At 43.9% G+C, this 16943-nt stretch overlaps 1 protein-coding gene across 4 annotated transcripts in view; it reads right to left on the minus strand.

The window, feature by feature from the left end:
* Positions 1 to 16943, minus strand: part of RASGRP1 (RAS guanyl releasing protein 1) — a 315245-nt gene that overhangs the window by 62453 nt on the left and 235849 nt on the right. Inside the window, exon 1 of one of the 4 annotated variants that reach the window (XM_068253916.1) lies at positions 14009 to 14343. The exons of the other annotated variants lie outside the window; for them this stretch is intronic. Coding sequence (XP_068110017.1) covers positions 14009 to 14100 — 92 coding nt within the window. The 5' untranslated portion in view covers positions 14101 to 14343. Of the gene's footprint in view, positions 1 to 14008; positions 14344 to 16943 lie in introns of those variants that run through there. 4 annotated transcript variants of the gene reach the window in all.

The raw sequence follows: 16943 nt of genomic DNA on the forward strand, positions 1-16943 counted from the left end.
GCAGAGCTGTGGTGAGGGACATGCTCGGAGCTGGGGCTGGACGAAACTCCGGGTAAGTAGCCCTTATTTTAGGTATTATTGCCTGATAACTCCTTTAAAGTAAAACTGAATTATTTGAAAAAAAAAAAAATTTTTAATTCCCAAAGGGCTAGTTCATAGTGCTCAGTTGCGTCGTAGAATCATTCTGCATGTCAACTCACTGCCCATACAATTCTATGGGCCTGTTCACAGTATTGCATTGTAACTGATAGTGTTATTCTAACTCACTGCATGCAGGCTTTGCATTCAAGTATATGTACAGTCTCCAATACAGTTCACACTTATTATAACACGTGCGCTATGCAGCTGACCACTGTGAAACTGGACAAATACTTATGTCAGTAGAGGGAAACCTCTGAATTGCTCCAGAGGCTTCCCCAAACCCCTCACACACATGGCCTCGATTCATAAAAGTGCTGTCGGGAAGGTAACGTTGAGCGGGGAAACACCGCTGTCGGTATTTCCGCCTTCAGGGTGGTAATTCATAAAAATTTTGCTAGTTGTGACAGGCGTGCGGAGATATTCCGCTGTAGGCAGGCGTTAGGCTGTCGGGAGACATGCGGAAACAGGAGAAGCAGGCGGAATCCCTCCGTGCGGTGTTCTCTCTGCAGCTGCTTGGGAGGTCTGTCCCATTCACTGCAATGTATTCCGCACGCTTCTCGCCACATCAGAGGTAGCGGTAATACCCGTCCGCATACCGCTACCTCTAATCTTTATGAATTGACTACTTGTTACTTTTGCTATGATAATCACCGCGCAAGGCGGTGATTTATCACTCTGCTCGCGAAAGTCGGCTTTTCATGCGGAAAAAGCCTTTATGAATAAAGATTCTGCTGTGTGGTCGGTAAAGTGTGCCGTTTTCAGCATTCCCGCATGCGGGAATGCTTTATGAATCGAGGCCATGGTGTACAGAAAACCGACAGGTGTGTGTACTCCCAGCCTCAGCTAATTACACTCACTTGGTCCATCTCTGATAGAGCAGAACTGGCTCTGGCTCTGCAGTCTTCTCCAGCATCACTACAGTACACAGCACTTGTAGGGACTGTCTACAAATCTTTGTCTGCAAAACGTTGTATAATTCCTTATCAGTGGCTGAACAGAGGCAATCATTAGAACAATTGTGCAGACAACAGAAAGTTTTTTTCTCTCTGCGCCCTTAGTTGTCAGGGTCTCAGGACAGGGAAAATAAATGTCTCCCCACCCCCATGGGGCCCCCTTGCAGCTGCATCTCTTTCAGGGTCTATTGCTACGCCCCTGAGCCGCACTTTGTGCAGGCGGCAGTAGCATTCATGCCTGCAAAAAGCCATGCACGAGTTTCAACCCGCTACAGTGCAGGCCATGCTGTACACCGGCACTGCACAGCCACGCTCATAGAAGGAGGGGAGCACGTCCACGAGCACCATATTCAACATTATTCTCATTATTCCAAAAGGTCCCAGCACATGAACAGAAGGGCATAAGAAGATTGGAAAAAAAAAATGTTTCCCACTTCAGGTATCTTTTAATAAACAGAGAGTAGTAACTGTCTCGTAGATGTTCTAAAATCTTTTGTCTTCTGTCCAAACCTGAGAGCAAGCAGTGGCTGGAGATGCACTTCAGGACAATTATTCCATAAACTTTATGTCCAGCTTCTGAATTCATTCTCTACACATTTTCTCACTGCTTTGTTTTGTGATACCTTTTTCTTTTTTGATAATGAGCGCTATATTTTAGATAACACCATGGTACAGTCCGGAGGCTTACCCAACAAGGCCCTATATCTGATTCCGTAGAATTACACATGCTTTAAAAAATGATAAGATCTCAATGAGCTTCATGCAATCTAGCCTACTGAGTGAGTGGAAATGTAAATAGTTCAGAGTTTCCCTCTGCTCTCACTTATGCTGGGTACACACGATGCAATTTCCCGCTCGATCCGCGGCATTGATCGATTATTTCCGACATGTTCGATCGGGTTTCGATCGATACAGCCGTCGATTTTGCATACTTAACATGCAAAATTGACGGTTGTATCGATCGAAACCCGAACGAACATGTCGGAAGTAATCGATCGAGCGGGAAATAGCATCGTGTGTACCCAGCATAAGGGCCAGCTTCCACTGGCATTTTGGATGGATAGTGTAATGGTTAAGGTCTCTGCCTCTGACACAGGAGACCAGGTTTCGAATCTCGGCTCTGCCTGTTCAGTAAGCCAGCATCTATTCAGCAGGAGACCTTAGGCAAGTCTCCCTAATACTGCTACTGCCTATAGAGCGCGTCCTAGTGGCTGCAGCTCTGGCGCTTTGAGTCCGCCAGGAGAAAAGCGCTATATAAGTGTTTGTCTTTTTTTGTCTTTAGATGATCGCCGCATCGCCTCGCATCCCACCGCGAATACATCCTGTTGTCTTCCGTACAACCGGATGCGGCGTCATGCGGCTTCCCGTCGGCAGCTACGGGGACTTGGATTCCCCAGCGTCGCATCGCGCAGGATCGTGTAGGTAAATTCCCGTCAATGGAAATTACTCCATTGACATGAATTGGTTGCAGTTTCCTTGCGTTGTGATGCGGAGCGGTTTCCGCATTGCAACGCTTCTAGTGGAAACGGGCCCTTAAGCTACAAACATCAGGGACTGATCTGAGAGGCAGCAGAGCTCAGCAGTCCAGTAATCAAATATCTGGGAAGAATACTAACCATTAAGCCCCGTCTACATGAGGCGATCCGGCGGCTCGATTAGCCGCCGGATCGCCTCTTCCGCATCCCTGCGCGTACCCGCTCATGCGTCGGATTCGATCCGCCCTCGTCCCCGCGCCGCACCGCTTATCTTCCGCTCGATTGCCTGCCATTGTCCCCTGGTGGGAAACGAGCAGGGAATCGGCGGCGGCAAAATCGGACCTGACGGATCTAATCAATCGAGCCGCATCAGCGGCTCGATTGATAAGGAACATCGCTCCATGTAGACGGAGCTTAAGGCTGTGTTCCCACTTGCGCCGGCGGCAGACAGTTTAGTGTCTGCTCCAATGGTCCGCTGTGGTCCGGCCATAGCCTGGGGCAGATGCGTTACTCGCATAGGCTATATGGTGAACACATCCTCCTGTCCAGGATTATCGGAGACAGCATAGAAGTGCGGTGCGCTTACCGCAGCGGATCTCACGGATCCGTTGCACACTGACAAGTGTGAATGGCTCTTATGTATAAAACAGGTGCTGTTCACTGTCTTTTTAGCAATGAGCGGAGAACGGACAAAAATGTCTTTTCTCAGCTTAAGTGTGAACACAGACTAAGGCACCTGGTGCCATTCCTTCAGAAAGTGGAGGGATTACTTAAGTGATAACATAGGGACATTTTCTATACAATACAATGCTGCATTCTCACATCAGACTTGTACTGACCACCACCTTGACATGACCACTTTCAAATTATGGGAAAATTAAAATGTTATTACGACCTTCTTTGATCTTGCCTTTATTTGTATCCTGGCTCAAAAACATATTTTCATATTTGCATTAAAAACTGTACTGTGTGATAGAACCCCCTGGAGTGTTTTGGGTTAAGAAGTGGTCCCTCTATTTCAAAGGATTGATTGACTAAATATGAAGGAGGGTGTACACCTGAGGAAGGGGATATACCCCGAAACATGTTGTGTATTACTGGGATTTGATAAAACGCAAGTTTGAAAGCCAATTGAGTGCCTCCTTCGTATTTACTATATTGATATTGTGTGTGGAGTGGTGACCCGCAGAGGGATTGCGCACCGGCTACTCAGTCTTGACCAGGTCTAATTCTACAGGAACTCGCTCCAGATTGCTTGTTGTGATTGATTGACTAAAGCCAGGCCCATACTTCTTTCCAGTCTAATAAGGGGTTCTCATCTGTTCCAGCACTGTCATCTCATCTGTTCCAACACTGTTATCACCCCATAGGTTCCTTAGTTTATGTGCTCTAAATTCTAATCAGTAAAGCTGGCCATACACGTATAGATTACCCCCCAATGTGGCAAAACAATCAATTTCTCTCTAATAGGAATCCATTCAGAGAAAAATTGATCCTTACCACACACAGTAAATGGACTTTCAATCGCAGGGAACCTATTGATAATCGATTGAAGCACAGAGTTGCACTGTTCAATGCCATAGATCTACTGCTGCTCTTGCCACACCCCAGATCAACCTAACCTTCTGTCTTGCACATTCAATACTTTTGACAGATTTTTGATCGAAATTGATCTTAGTCGATGTTTTGGGGAATTCATTCCCTCGATTCTGTGTATTCTTTATACTTGTTGCTTCCTTTCAGAGTGGCTTTGGAAGTATGCCTAAAGGTGTATGATTTATTCTGATTGTAGATTAGTTTACCTTATCAGCTCCAACTTAAGGACTCTAGTCTACTAGTTTGGAATGTGGACCTGACGTCAGTCCAAGCTTCATTTCTGATCCTTTGTCTAACAAAACCCTCTGGATTGAGTGAGAAAACAAAAACATAGTTCAAGGACCAGGACATGAATAAACTAACCAAGCCCCGAAGAGAAGAACAAGGGATGAGGGCAGTACGGGAACCACCAACCATCAAAGTACATCAATCAAGAAGTTAGGTCAATGCTAGAGGCTGGGACATAAGTCTGTCTCTAGTGCTCTACTAATTGAGTCTCTGGGTTTCTGCTAACAGTGTTTTACATTCAGCAGTATCTGAAAAAGGAATGTCTTTTGCTGTGTTTCAGTCTTTTTTTTTCTGCAATGTTTTGTTCCACCTTTTGTTATGTACACATCTGAAGAGCAGAATGCAACTTTGTTAATTTGTGTGTGCTATAATTTTCTTTTGACTAGGTGCATGCCTGCAAATTAGAGCTTGTGTATAATGTTTGGTAAAAAGCTGTCTGTGGATAGGGATATGGAAATTCTCCTCACAGAGTTCCACAGCTTCTGCAATTTATGTATCTGCAAGGTGGTGGCTGTACGGAGGGAGAGCTGCCAGTTCTGTGTACAGGAATGCTGGACGTCAGCGTACTTTGTACAATTGTGCAGATGCCCAGTTAAGTATCTTGGCCAGAAGAAAGTATGTGTGTAGGCCAACTGGCCGTTAGTGAGGGATTAAGCGTGGTATGAATTCTTCATGGGCAGCATGGCTGGGGGTCGTGTCTAAACATGGTCCTCCTTCCCTTCTCAGAAACATGGAAGGTATAAATTAATATGGAACAACATTTCGTGCTCACTCCAACCTTTAAAACAGTTACAATGCCTTAGTGAAACCATTAAGTCAGAGTTAAGTGGTAAATGAAATGCTTACGAACAGTAGTTCAAAGCATGAAGTAATTGCTTTCGCTACACACATATATTATGAATACAAATTTCCATCTAGTATAAACTTTACGGCCTTTTCTGTGATACTATAGGCCTATGGCTTAGCCTGGAATTAGCTATGACATACAGGACTGTAATTATATTAGTGATTGAAGGTTATTTCCAAGTAAGTGCATATGCATACTAGCAATACATCCAGCAAGAGGCTGAGTATCACTTCCTTGTAGGTAACCTGAAGAATTAATCATGCAGAAAGCTTGATTAACAGCCACAGCAGCTCTATAAAACAAACAAAGACATATTGCTACTTGTCAGACTCTTTACCCAGACGAGCTTGGCTGCTGTTACCTCATCTGGGAAAGAACAGCAGATTGTCTGCTGTCTGGTACACAATCCAGCCATTCTATACAATGTGGCAAATACTTACCATAAATATCCTCCTTTAAGCTCATTTTACTTGAGTAAACTTGTTACTTCTATGTGCCTTGTGCTTTGATACAGAGTCTGTTGCAGGTCAGGTACAAAGGCATGCAACTCAATGAAATGCGCAGTGCAGTACTGAGCTATGATTAAACCCTAGGGTCTGAAACATGTCAGCATGTGGACTTGGTTGATCTTTGGTATGGAAAGGATATCCGGCTACACCGATGGCTTAGATAAAAGTCCAAACATTATTGTAACATCTATGGACAGCATTAAAGCTCAGGTGTATCGGAGCAGGCATGGCTCCTTAGACATTGCTTACATACAAATGCTTTGAAAAGGTTATACAGGCAGGTGAGATCCACCCTCAATAAGCGTCAGGGCTGGATTTACCATAAGGCACTGTAGCCACGTGCAAACAGGCACCTGATGATGGAAAAGTGCCACCCTCCCATCTTACCCGTGCAGAGTCCCGAGCGGAGTGTAAATGAGAGGTTACTCGCCTGGTCTCGGCATTCCACTGCACAGATAAAGGATATCCCACTACACCTCTAGCTACCTAATATTTGGAAGCACATTTAGCTACTTAAAGTGAATGGGAACTGCATGCTCAGAGCTCTAACTAGTCTCTGCTTCCCTGCAGTTCAAGAAGGGCGGCCCTGTGCTGTGCCTGCGCAAGCACACTCACGCCTGTGCAGTATGGAGCCGCACGTCTTCGGGAGGACACGGCTCCCGAAGACTTCCAAATACCCTTTCGGAGGGGGATTGAAACGGGGGGGGGGGGGGGAGCCAGCACAGGATAAAGGGGACCGAGAGAGGAGACGGAAGGCTCTATACGACCCAGAGCCTTCCCTCTCCTTAGGTAAGTATTTGCTTCATTTTTTTTAAATGCGGTTCCCATTCACTTTAATAATTCGGTGGCCGAATTACTCTTTATTTTTTACCAATTTGTGCGGTACCCGGCTGAAACTCAGGCATGCAGTGTTGGCACCATAACGATTAGCGCAGCACTGCACTGAAATCAGCTGCCTCATGTGTACAGAGTGTGTGCTAAGGAGATATCCCACAGATAAATACTATCAGACATCAATGGATGTCACAACTACACAATTATCAGGGCCAACAAACTATATTTAACTGATTGGTGGAAATCAGACTATTAGCGCAAATTCTTAATTCCAGTCCTTTTGCATCCCTGCATGATCTGTGGTAACTACTCTCTCCCCACCCTCACCGTGCCCCTGGTCAATGCCTAATTTTATTCTCTTCCTTCATCTAACATTAATTTCAGCCTCTTCTTGACTCTTACCCCTGACAACCCTAAGACCCCCTTTTTCACAGATGACTGAAATGGGTGCTTGCCGTGCACTTCAGCATCCCATCTGCCATCCACAAGCGCCTTTTGGCTGCAGTTTCATACGACCGAATGGCAGTGTTTGTAACATCAGGTTTATTTGTCCTGTCTTGGCACAGCCACAGAGACAATTAAATGTGACTCTATGGGGAAGGGGGGTTCAACTTTCCAACACCCGTGCCGAGCACTAGCAAGCGCTAAGCTGGTGCATGGGAGCAGCTGACAGGCAGTGAATCCACAGCCCTCAGCCTCCCATGGAAAATGGGCCTAAGGGCTATTGTCCAAAAACTTTTGAGTCCGGGTTTGATGTTAATTTAACATAAACGGAACTGTAGTTCAAATGCAGGGCAGCTTCAATTTGAAGTCAGTTGATCATGAAGGACCAATGGACCTTTGTCTTCAGCACGAGTTCAGGCTGACCTCAGGTCAACCCCAGTTGCCAATTCACTAATATGACTGAGACATGAACTGAATGAAAATTGAAAGTGAAATTAAGTTAAAGGTCCCTTAAAGTGTACGTGAGATAGGCTATTTAAAAGACGTTATATTTACCCGGGGCTTCCTCCAGCCCCATGAGCACCGATCCGTCCCTCGCCGTCCTCCAGAGTGCCTCTGTTCTCCTGGTAAAGGTCCCGTTAATCTGGCTCAGTCGTGCCAGTCGGGTCTTCTGTGCATGCAGAGCAAGAATACCGGGACCAATACAGGGAGAACAGAGGCACTCTGGAGGATGGCGAGGGGCGCATCGGTTCTCATTGGGGTTGGAGGAAGCCCCAGGTAAGTACAAAATCTTCTCAATAGTCCATCTTAGGTTTACTTTAACACTAGTACTACTAACACCCTTGCATCTAATCATCCTTCCCCTCTAAATACTTAACCCTAATTTATTACCTAAGCCAAAAATGTGTAACCATCAAACAGTACTTACCCGTAGCCTACAGAAAATGTAATCTCTTCATTATAAAATGCTAATTATATTTAAATATAAGGAAATGAAAAACTTACCATTGTATTTAAATACAGGGAAATGAAAAAGAGACCAAAAGCACTTTTGGTTTCAACCAATATCCTCGTAGATTTGTGCTTTACAATAAATTCAAAACACCACTTGAAAATTATTTTGAGGCTGCTCCTGTCTCCAGTGTACCCTTGCCCTAACACAATAACAATATAATGCAACCAAAAGTAACATTTGTGGTGGCATATGACGTAACACACACAAAGATGCAACTGACCAACATGCACCTTTTATTGACTAAGATTGTGAAATTCTAGCTGCACACTGCATGATCTGCATTGTAACAGCAGAACCCCATGCACCCCGCCCACCCTCACTCCAGGGCCACTCCTATTGGCCCTCCTAAACCCCCCACATAAGTTTGTACAGCGATGTCCCTGCAATGCCGCCTGAGGGATTGAGTCCTAATTGCCTGCTGGGTGACATGCCTCGTATGCGAGTACGAGGCTTCATTTTATACCGTTCCAGCAACCCTCAGAATGATCCGACATGACCCAAACTCTGTCTGCTAATAGCTTACAGCAAATTGCTATGACCTGGAGAATAAACCTGTATAGCTACATTTTTCTGTGACTGTCTGATAAGGTTTTGGAGCTCAGATATTCACAGTTTTTGTTGCCATAGTTTCACTTTTTGCACAGAATGTTCACATTACCCAATTGCAAGGGCCTGTTATTACAATAGATTGAAGAAATTCAGGAGTGATCACAGATAGGTAATAAAGACAAGCCCGAGCTGTGTTCCTGGAAGCTGAAAGAAGACAATTCCAGAGGAGACACCTTCTGGGAAAGACCTGGGAGTACAGACAGTCCACATTCTGAGCAAATTAGCATGCTTTTCATGCTGTTGGGTAGAAACTGTGGGGCAGATATTTCACTGAGAAACATCTGCTTTTCTCTGAACATGCTTGGACCTGCCAGGAAGGATCTGCTTTAGGCTATGTGTCCTAATGAATGCCTCCAGTGATTGTAAACACTGATCACATCACACCTAAAGTTAGCCCTGTATGGCCTGGTGCTCATTATACTGCTAAACTAATCACACACTGATAGATTGCCACATAATGTGGCATAACGATGGATCCCTCTCTGATTTAAATTTGATGAGAGGGAGGGATTGATCCCAAACACACATTGCACATAGATTGAAAATCTATATTTTCAATAGATTTCCGCAGGAAATCGATTTAAAATAGATTGAAACCACAATGTTGCATTGTTCGATGCAGCTCAATGCTATGGGCTGTCTATTTACCGCTGTTCCTGTCCTGCCCCCAATCAACAAAAATTTTTGTCTGACAAATCAATAGTTCCAAATGATTTTCAGTCAAAAATCAATGAAAATTACAGTTGACTGGACATGCTGGGGCATGGATTTCTGGCAGATTGGATCAGAGTGACCAAGGATCCAAACTGAAATACCAATAAGTGCGTGGGTACCTTTACAATGGTTTTTAACATGGTGGGTGAGATAGAGCCATCCTAATGCCATTACTGGATATCTGCACAACTTTTAATAGCGAATGTACCTCTGACTGTGGCATAGCAATAGGGGCTGCAAAGGTTGTGACCCCATTGGAGCCCTTTGACCAGGTGAGTGAGTGTGATATATACAGTGCTGGAGGGTGGGGTGCAGTGTAAAATTTGCACTGCGTCCTGTAATCTATGCCACTGGCCACTGAAACCTTCTATGCTTGGTTTCCCTATCTACTGATGCTGATGTAGTGCAAGCCTGCAGAAAACTATGGTCTCTTTCCCCTACAGAAACAGTGATAATCAGCAGTCAGTCAGTCAAATTTTTCCATCACATTGATCATGGCCAGACTAGTTTCCACTCTTTTACATGGCCTAAACATAGCAAAGAATGCTCCCTGCTCAATGTTATAGGGCTGAGCATGGTCAGCTTTAGAATCCATTGTGACTTGTCCGTTGGAATCTGAACACAAACGTAAAATCTCAGAAGCTGCAGAAGCCTATGGAAACAGTAAAGGGCTATGGGAACAGATAATGTCTGATCCCACTAGGCCTTTTCCCTATCCATTCGCTTGTCTTGTCACCTTCTGCTTTCTTCTGTCCTTCTGTCTTGTTACCTGCTGCCTTTATCTGTCGTTCTGTCTTGACAACTTCTGCCTTTAACTGACCTTTCTTTTGCTCTGTCAACCAATAACAATCCTCCCTGCGAAGGGAGGATTCTTATTAGTGCAGTATAATCCAATGTGTAGCTGTCAGGGCTCCCACTGGTACTGCAGTGCTTGTCCGTGGTGGTGGAGCACCCAACCCGTGCCAGATAGGATTGGAGGCACAACAGAGGGGTATGAGAATGACGTGACATATGACGGACTTCACAATGGGCACAGCGTATCCACACTGGAAACACTGTGAATGCATCCCTGTGCATCTGGAACTGGTGTAAACTGGATGCAATTTATCAATTTCTTATGCCTGACAAGACAGGATTTAAAAGATACACATGATCTCATGAGTTTCAGCTGCAAGAGACTTTCAAATATGGCTACAAAGAAAACTAAAGTTTGTGACTGTTTTGTTTCAGTCACCGCTGGGTCTTTTTTTCTCCTATGTAATTTTACCTATAGAAGAGATTATTTAAGATAAATTAATCTTGTTTAACATGAAATTATTCAAAATCTAATGTTGTTTCATAGTTCCTCTTTTTTGTTCTACAAAATGACTGCACTTATGGCTGACTTTTCAAATATGGCAGTCACCAGCCCAATAACAATACCAATATTACTGCCAGGAGTATTACAGTTTGTCACAGTGGTGTAACTAGAGATTTTTGGGGCCGCATAGCAAAACTTTCATGGGACCATCAGATGGAGACACTCTTTAGCTATGCCACCTGTCCCTACCCTATGGATATGAACTAATTGGAAATTTACATTTTCGTGCAATCTTCACTGCATATAGTCCATGGGCACTGAGAGGGTGGAGGAACACAAGAAAGTTAATAGTAAACACATCACGTATCACCTGGGCCCCTTCTGCTCCAGGGCCCCATAGCAGGTGCCATGGCTGCTATGACTATTGCTGCACCCCTGGTTTGTCATAACTGCCAACAGTGTTTGTTTTCCTGAAGTGCAGTGAAGCATGCAAACCACTTGTAAGTAATTACCTGCCAGATGGCAGACTGATCTTTTGCAAGGCTGTTAAGAGCTTCAACGCAGGTCTTGGGCAAGCCCACTTGTGCTGACAGAGCTCAGGTGGATGTGGTGCTGTCACAGCATCCAATGTCCACTTCAAACACTGGATAAGAACTCTTCTGCAATGTGCGCAATGTGTTGATACACACAGTTTATTTTTTTTAAACTTATTCAATCTAAATGGGAGTTTGATGTATACTTTTCTTTACAACTTTTGTGTGAACAGTATTCAATTTGTTTTTTGGTTGTTTTTTTTTTTTTTTAACAAAGCTCTGCAAACTGCAGACAACAGCACCAACCGATCAGATTTCAGTTGACCGTATTTAGGTCACCGTGATGGGCTGTTATTGGAACTGCTAAGAGCAGCATGGTGGCCAATTGGTAAGCATTTTGACCTTGCAGTGCTAAAGCTCCAGGTTCTATTACCAATTTTGATTCAAAGTTTTTATAAATTCTATGCCCATGCTAATTGGCTTTCCCACCAAAATATCTGCCCCTTGCCTGTAGTTGAGATAGCGGACATGACTATAACAGACAGCTGAACTGCTCATTTATTAGGCAGTTCAGCCTCCCGTCTGCTTGCCATACGCAGTTTAACACACGTTGGTGGTACCAGGCAGATTAAACCATCTTGTGTCGCATCTGAGGATGGCACCCGCTGTGTTCAGATGCAACTCCATGGAGAGCAGACTGCCCACCACCCATGCCGAGTGCTAGCAAGCATCTGGCCGGTGAATAGAAGCAGCTGATAGGCAGTGAATTTGCCACCTTCCCGTGGAAAAGAGGCCTTACTGTAAGCTAGTCATTTGGGGCCCTCTTACACCGGTATTTTTTTGGTATTTTTACCGCAACCCACCGGCAAGTAATGAAAGTCTATGCTATGGAGACTCATACTTCCGCGGTACGACGTGACGGAAGTGACGTTTTAGCCGCATCCCGATGCTGGTCCAAAACTACACTACCACTGCAGTGCTTTGACGATTTGCAGAAATCTGCATCATCCCTAAAGTCATGTTCGTCTGTGGCTAAGCATGTTTATTTAAAAATGTTGGCACTGCAACGTCGCGGCACGCATCCACATAAGCGTATTTTAACAATACCCTCCCGCATACCCGAAGCAGGAAGTGACAGCAAGCGTCACTTCCTGCTTGGCAGGTGGCCAGACAGGAAACACCGCACAATAGCGTGGTGTTACCTGAAGGCCTGTGTTTGGCGGTGCAATGCGATGCGACGCACCGGATCGCTAACGCTGGTTCACAGTGTGAAACCAGCCTCAGCGATCTGGCGGGTCAGATCTTTAAATGACGCTGTAAACATGCTAGATTGTTGGCTGAAGATTAAAGCTTTACTGACAAGAATTACACATTGTGCTCTGTAAAGTACTGCAGAAGATGTCAGTGCTGTATAAAAGCATAATAACAACTAGTCCTGCGTGATGCTCTCTGTGTAATGACATAAAGCCTGCAGATGGCACTAATTGGCCCTCCACAGATTATAGAAAACAATTTCATTTTACCTGATTTCTGCCTGGTACACACCATGCAATTTCCCATCAGAGCGACAGGTCGAATCGACCATTTCTGACAGGTCCGATCTGATCTTTGATCGTTTTTCTGATCGATTTTTCAATCACTTCTGTTCAAAATCGATCAGAAAAACGATCGGAAAACAGATCAGTCCTGCTGGAAATTATGGATTCGAGCCGTGGATCTGACGGGTAATTGCATTGTGTGTACCAGGCATAACCGAACCTCTTCAGCATTAGCCTTACAGAAAAAGCAGCACTAAACTGCGCAAACTGCTGTGTAGAGGGGAACAGAGACAGAAGCGGTGACACTTATCATGTCCATCTCCAGTGCACACAACAGATGGCCATGCAAAAAGTGACTTTTAATCAAAGCAATCAGCTAACCTGATCTTCAAGATCTCCCTGTATGCATTACCAAACATGTTTCCACTCTCACAGTTTATTATGTATGTAAATAGTGCTTAGGCAATCCAAACCTACTCCCAAAGAGAAGGCAAAACCTATCACAAAAACAAACAGTACAAATACAAACAGGAAAGTTATACAGACGCAATAAAAAGATAATCGTGCTATAAGCAGTAAATCACCGATCCTTACAAGGGCAAAATGTTTTTCCCTTCCTCTCCACAAATTCTGTGGGGTATCTAAGCATTTCCAAAGATAAAAAGTTATCTAGATGCAGCATCATTCATCCAATGAATGCATGGATAATGGCTTTTTTCCTATGTGCTTCAGCTCCCCAAGCAGAGCATCATTTATAGATGACACATTGAATCAGTTCATGGAGCAATAACAGCAGTATGGTGACCCCATAACTACTACATTTTTATTTTCTCTGGGCAAGCTAAGTGGAAGGTAAATTGTGTGGTTGTTACTGGTTACTGTACAGAATAAACATATTGTCTGGAAGGAATATAGCAGTGCGTGGTCTATGAGTAATCCATCTAATTTGAACACTTATGATTTTGGGTTGTGAATGCACACAAGAGACAACTTGCTGATATATACTCCAGACGCACTCCACTGCTAAGTAGATAATACTTTAGTGGGCTATAATGTTGGAGTCCACTAACATGTGGATGACTGTTCCACACTTTGAAGTGTTTGCTATGCCTCGCTCAGCAGTGAAGTACAAGCACACACAATCACAGCCACCCCATCAACACTCTAATGTCACTCTGCCCTGACAAAGACAATAAGAAGCAGTGCACTTACTGGATTCCTTTCTTCTTGCCAAGAGTGCCCATGATGAAGATGCTATTGTGCTCTGAGTGATGTGTTGTCCCAGCACTCTGCCTGTATCCCATCCTGGAATGGAGATCAGCTTAGGGTTGATTACAGGTCTCCACCCAAACACACCTCCCAGTAGCCAGCTGTGAGAGTACCTGTCCCTCCTGTCACACACATCTCATTCTGCTCTGAGGGGGGCAAAGGGTACACACAGCGGCTGATCCAACTACCTCGCTGTGTAATTAGATTTCTATAAAATAACAAGCCTATAGAGGAGAACAGTGCACTTCATTTCTAGCTGCTACTTCTGACAAGTTCAATGAATCTCCAGTGTTTCCTCCCCTTCTTTCTCATTCACACACACTGCTCCTCCCACACACTCACACAATGCTTCTATATTAACCCTCAGGTGTCACACGCCGTGGCAGACCTCTGCAGCTATGTCACCTCCTAGTTAAACGGATTAATACGACCACAGTCACCTATTCACAGTCATACTCATGCTATGGCGTCTTACTATTTATGAAAGCTGCAGGAATAATAGAGCAACTAGATTTACTAGAGCAACCATTCAATCACACAGCAACAGGGATGCAGTCAAGGAATAGTTCGACCTGAACTGCTTGTTTCACTAAAGAACATGGTTTATAAAGCCTGGCACACACACCATGCAATGTTCACCTCACTTATGGTGCCCATACACAATACAATAAAAACGTTTAATTTTCCAGTTTCTTCGATCTAAATGATCGAATCGAATGAAAGTTGAAAATATATATTTTTTTTTTTTTGATCAAGAAATTCAAACGATTATCCCGTTTTTTCGAGAAAACTCTGATCGGACATGCTGGAAAAATCTTTATATTCGATCTAACTGAATAATCGAACTAAATTATCTAATCGAAAAAAAAAGGAAAAATTGTACCATGTATGGCCACCTTTACTAATCCAGGGAGGGATCAGATCGATATTTAGATCCGACATCGATCATCTACAGAAGGAAGCTAGAATACACATGAATGCGATTTATGTCCGATCATTTTTCCGATTGGTTATCGACCAGGATAAGAATCAAAAAGCATACACATAAAGTGATAGCCAGTATTTTGAATTGTTTTTATTCAGCATGTCTGATCTGCTTCCGTTTGAGAATGAGATGGATTTGGGGCTTGGGATCGGTCCTTGAAACCAGTATTTTTTGCCCGATCCGATCTTTTTCATCGGAAATAGGATCTGAAATGAGAATTGCATGGTGTGTACCAGTTTTTAATGGCAGATTGTACACAGGCAAATCTTTTTGCATTGACACAGTGTTTCTCAACATTTTATTGGTATGCACCCCTTTTTGAAAGCCTGTGCTCACCAAGTGCCCCTGGCATGGTAAATATTATCTCAAGTACCCCATGGCAAAGATCTATTTAATCGTAGTACATTAAAATCAGTTCTAAACTATTTTCAAGCATTTATTATTACTTTTAATAGTAGTTAAAATACTAATTTGGTGTTGTTTATATAGGATTTATCATTTTCTAAAACTTCTAATTTGTTATACTTAGTTAAATATATGAAGCCTGAGTAACCCCTGGAACAATCAGAAGTAGCCCCCTGGGGTACATGTATCACATGTTGAGAACCTAGGCATTGGCATATGAGATATGTGACCAGAGGTGGCCTTTGGGGGTGGCAAGTGGGGCGATCGCCCCAGGCCCCGCACATGAAGAGGGCCCCGCATGTCATGCCCGCCATACCATGCTCATTTTGGTGGTGGTGAAGGAAAGGTCTACAGAAGTCTAGCTGTTTGTGTTCTGAGCAGTGTGTCATTTACAAATACTCAGATTTTCCTGTTTTGTTTTACATACCTTATATTTTGCACCGCCCCCCCCCCCCCCCCCCCCTTTTATTGCTTAGGTTTTCGTCTTCAGCATGCTTTACTGTACTAAGCTGTTTGCATTCTTGTAATGAATTTCTGCACTGACATGAAGCTTGCCAAATGTCAGATTAAGGTAACGTGCAAGCCCTAGGGCCCCAGGGGCATTTAGGTTAGTCAAGCATGGACTGGAGCTAGAGGGGGCTCAGGCTGGACCTTCCAGACTGGCTGGGGATTGGTGCTAGGTTTCATGGGGAACTAGGTATAAGTAGAGGCTGGCTGGGGAGCTAGGGACCGGTACAGTTTGATTACATTATGTATTGTAATTGTTCCTGTATTGGTTGGCTTAGGGGTCTTTAACAAGTTTTTAAACAATAATAAGGCATACTGCTTTAGAGGTGGACAAGCCCGTGACTGTGGTGGTACGGTACATGGCCTTCACTTATGCCTCTATGCATATGACACTCGCCCCAGGCCCCGCGTACTCTAAGGCCGGCTCTGTATGTGACTAAGCATTAGAATTAGATTTGGATTTTGCAAAATGATTTGCCGTAGTTCATTACAGGTGCATAAACTATAGATCTTTAAATATTACTTATTTGGTATAGGACGTTTATGCCTTGTTTTAAGTTTTTTTTTCTGCATGCAAAAATTGCATTAATGTGAATAATGCTATTGATTTACATGGGCTAATATTTCCCAACTTCTTTGGAACTCCTTTTGACAATCTGTTTATCACTCATCCAAAGGCACACACATTTACATTGCCACCCAATGTGGCAAGCAGATCAGTCCCTCTCTGACCTGAATCTGATCCGAGAGGGATTGAATCCCTCCATTTGGGTTGCATTCACAATAGACTGTTGTATAATGCATGCGTTATAATGATGAGTGTGAACTGCAATGGAGCATAGACTTTAACCTCCCTGGACGTATAATTATTTCTGGATTTTAGGGTCTTTTTAAAACGTTTCAGACCCTAAAATCAGGAAAACATCATGCGTAGTAGTAAAGCGCAGGCGCAGAATGCTTCGGGTGAAGGGAGGGAGATGG

Source organism: Hyperolius riggenbachi, chromosome 9 (genome assembly GCF_040937935.1).
Source record: "Hyperolius riggenbachi isolate aHypRig1 chromosome 9, aHypRig1.pri, whole genome shotgun sequence".
NCBI classification, from domain to species: Eukaryota; Metazoa; Chordata; class Amphibia; order Anura; family Hyperoliidae; genus Hyperolius; species Hyperolius riggenbachi.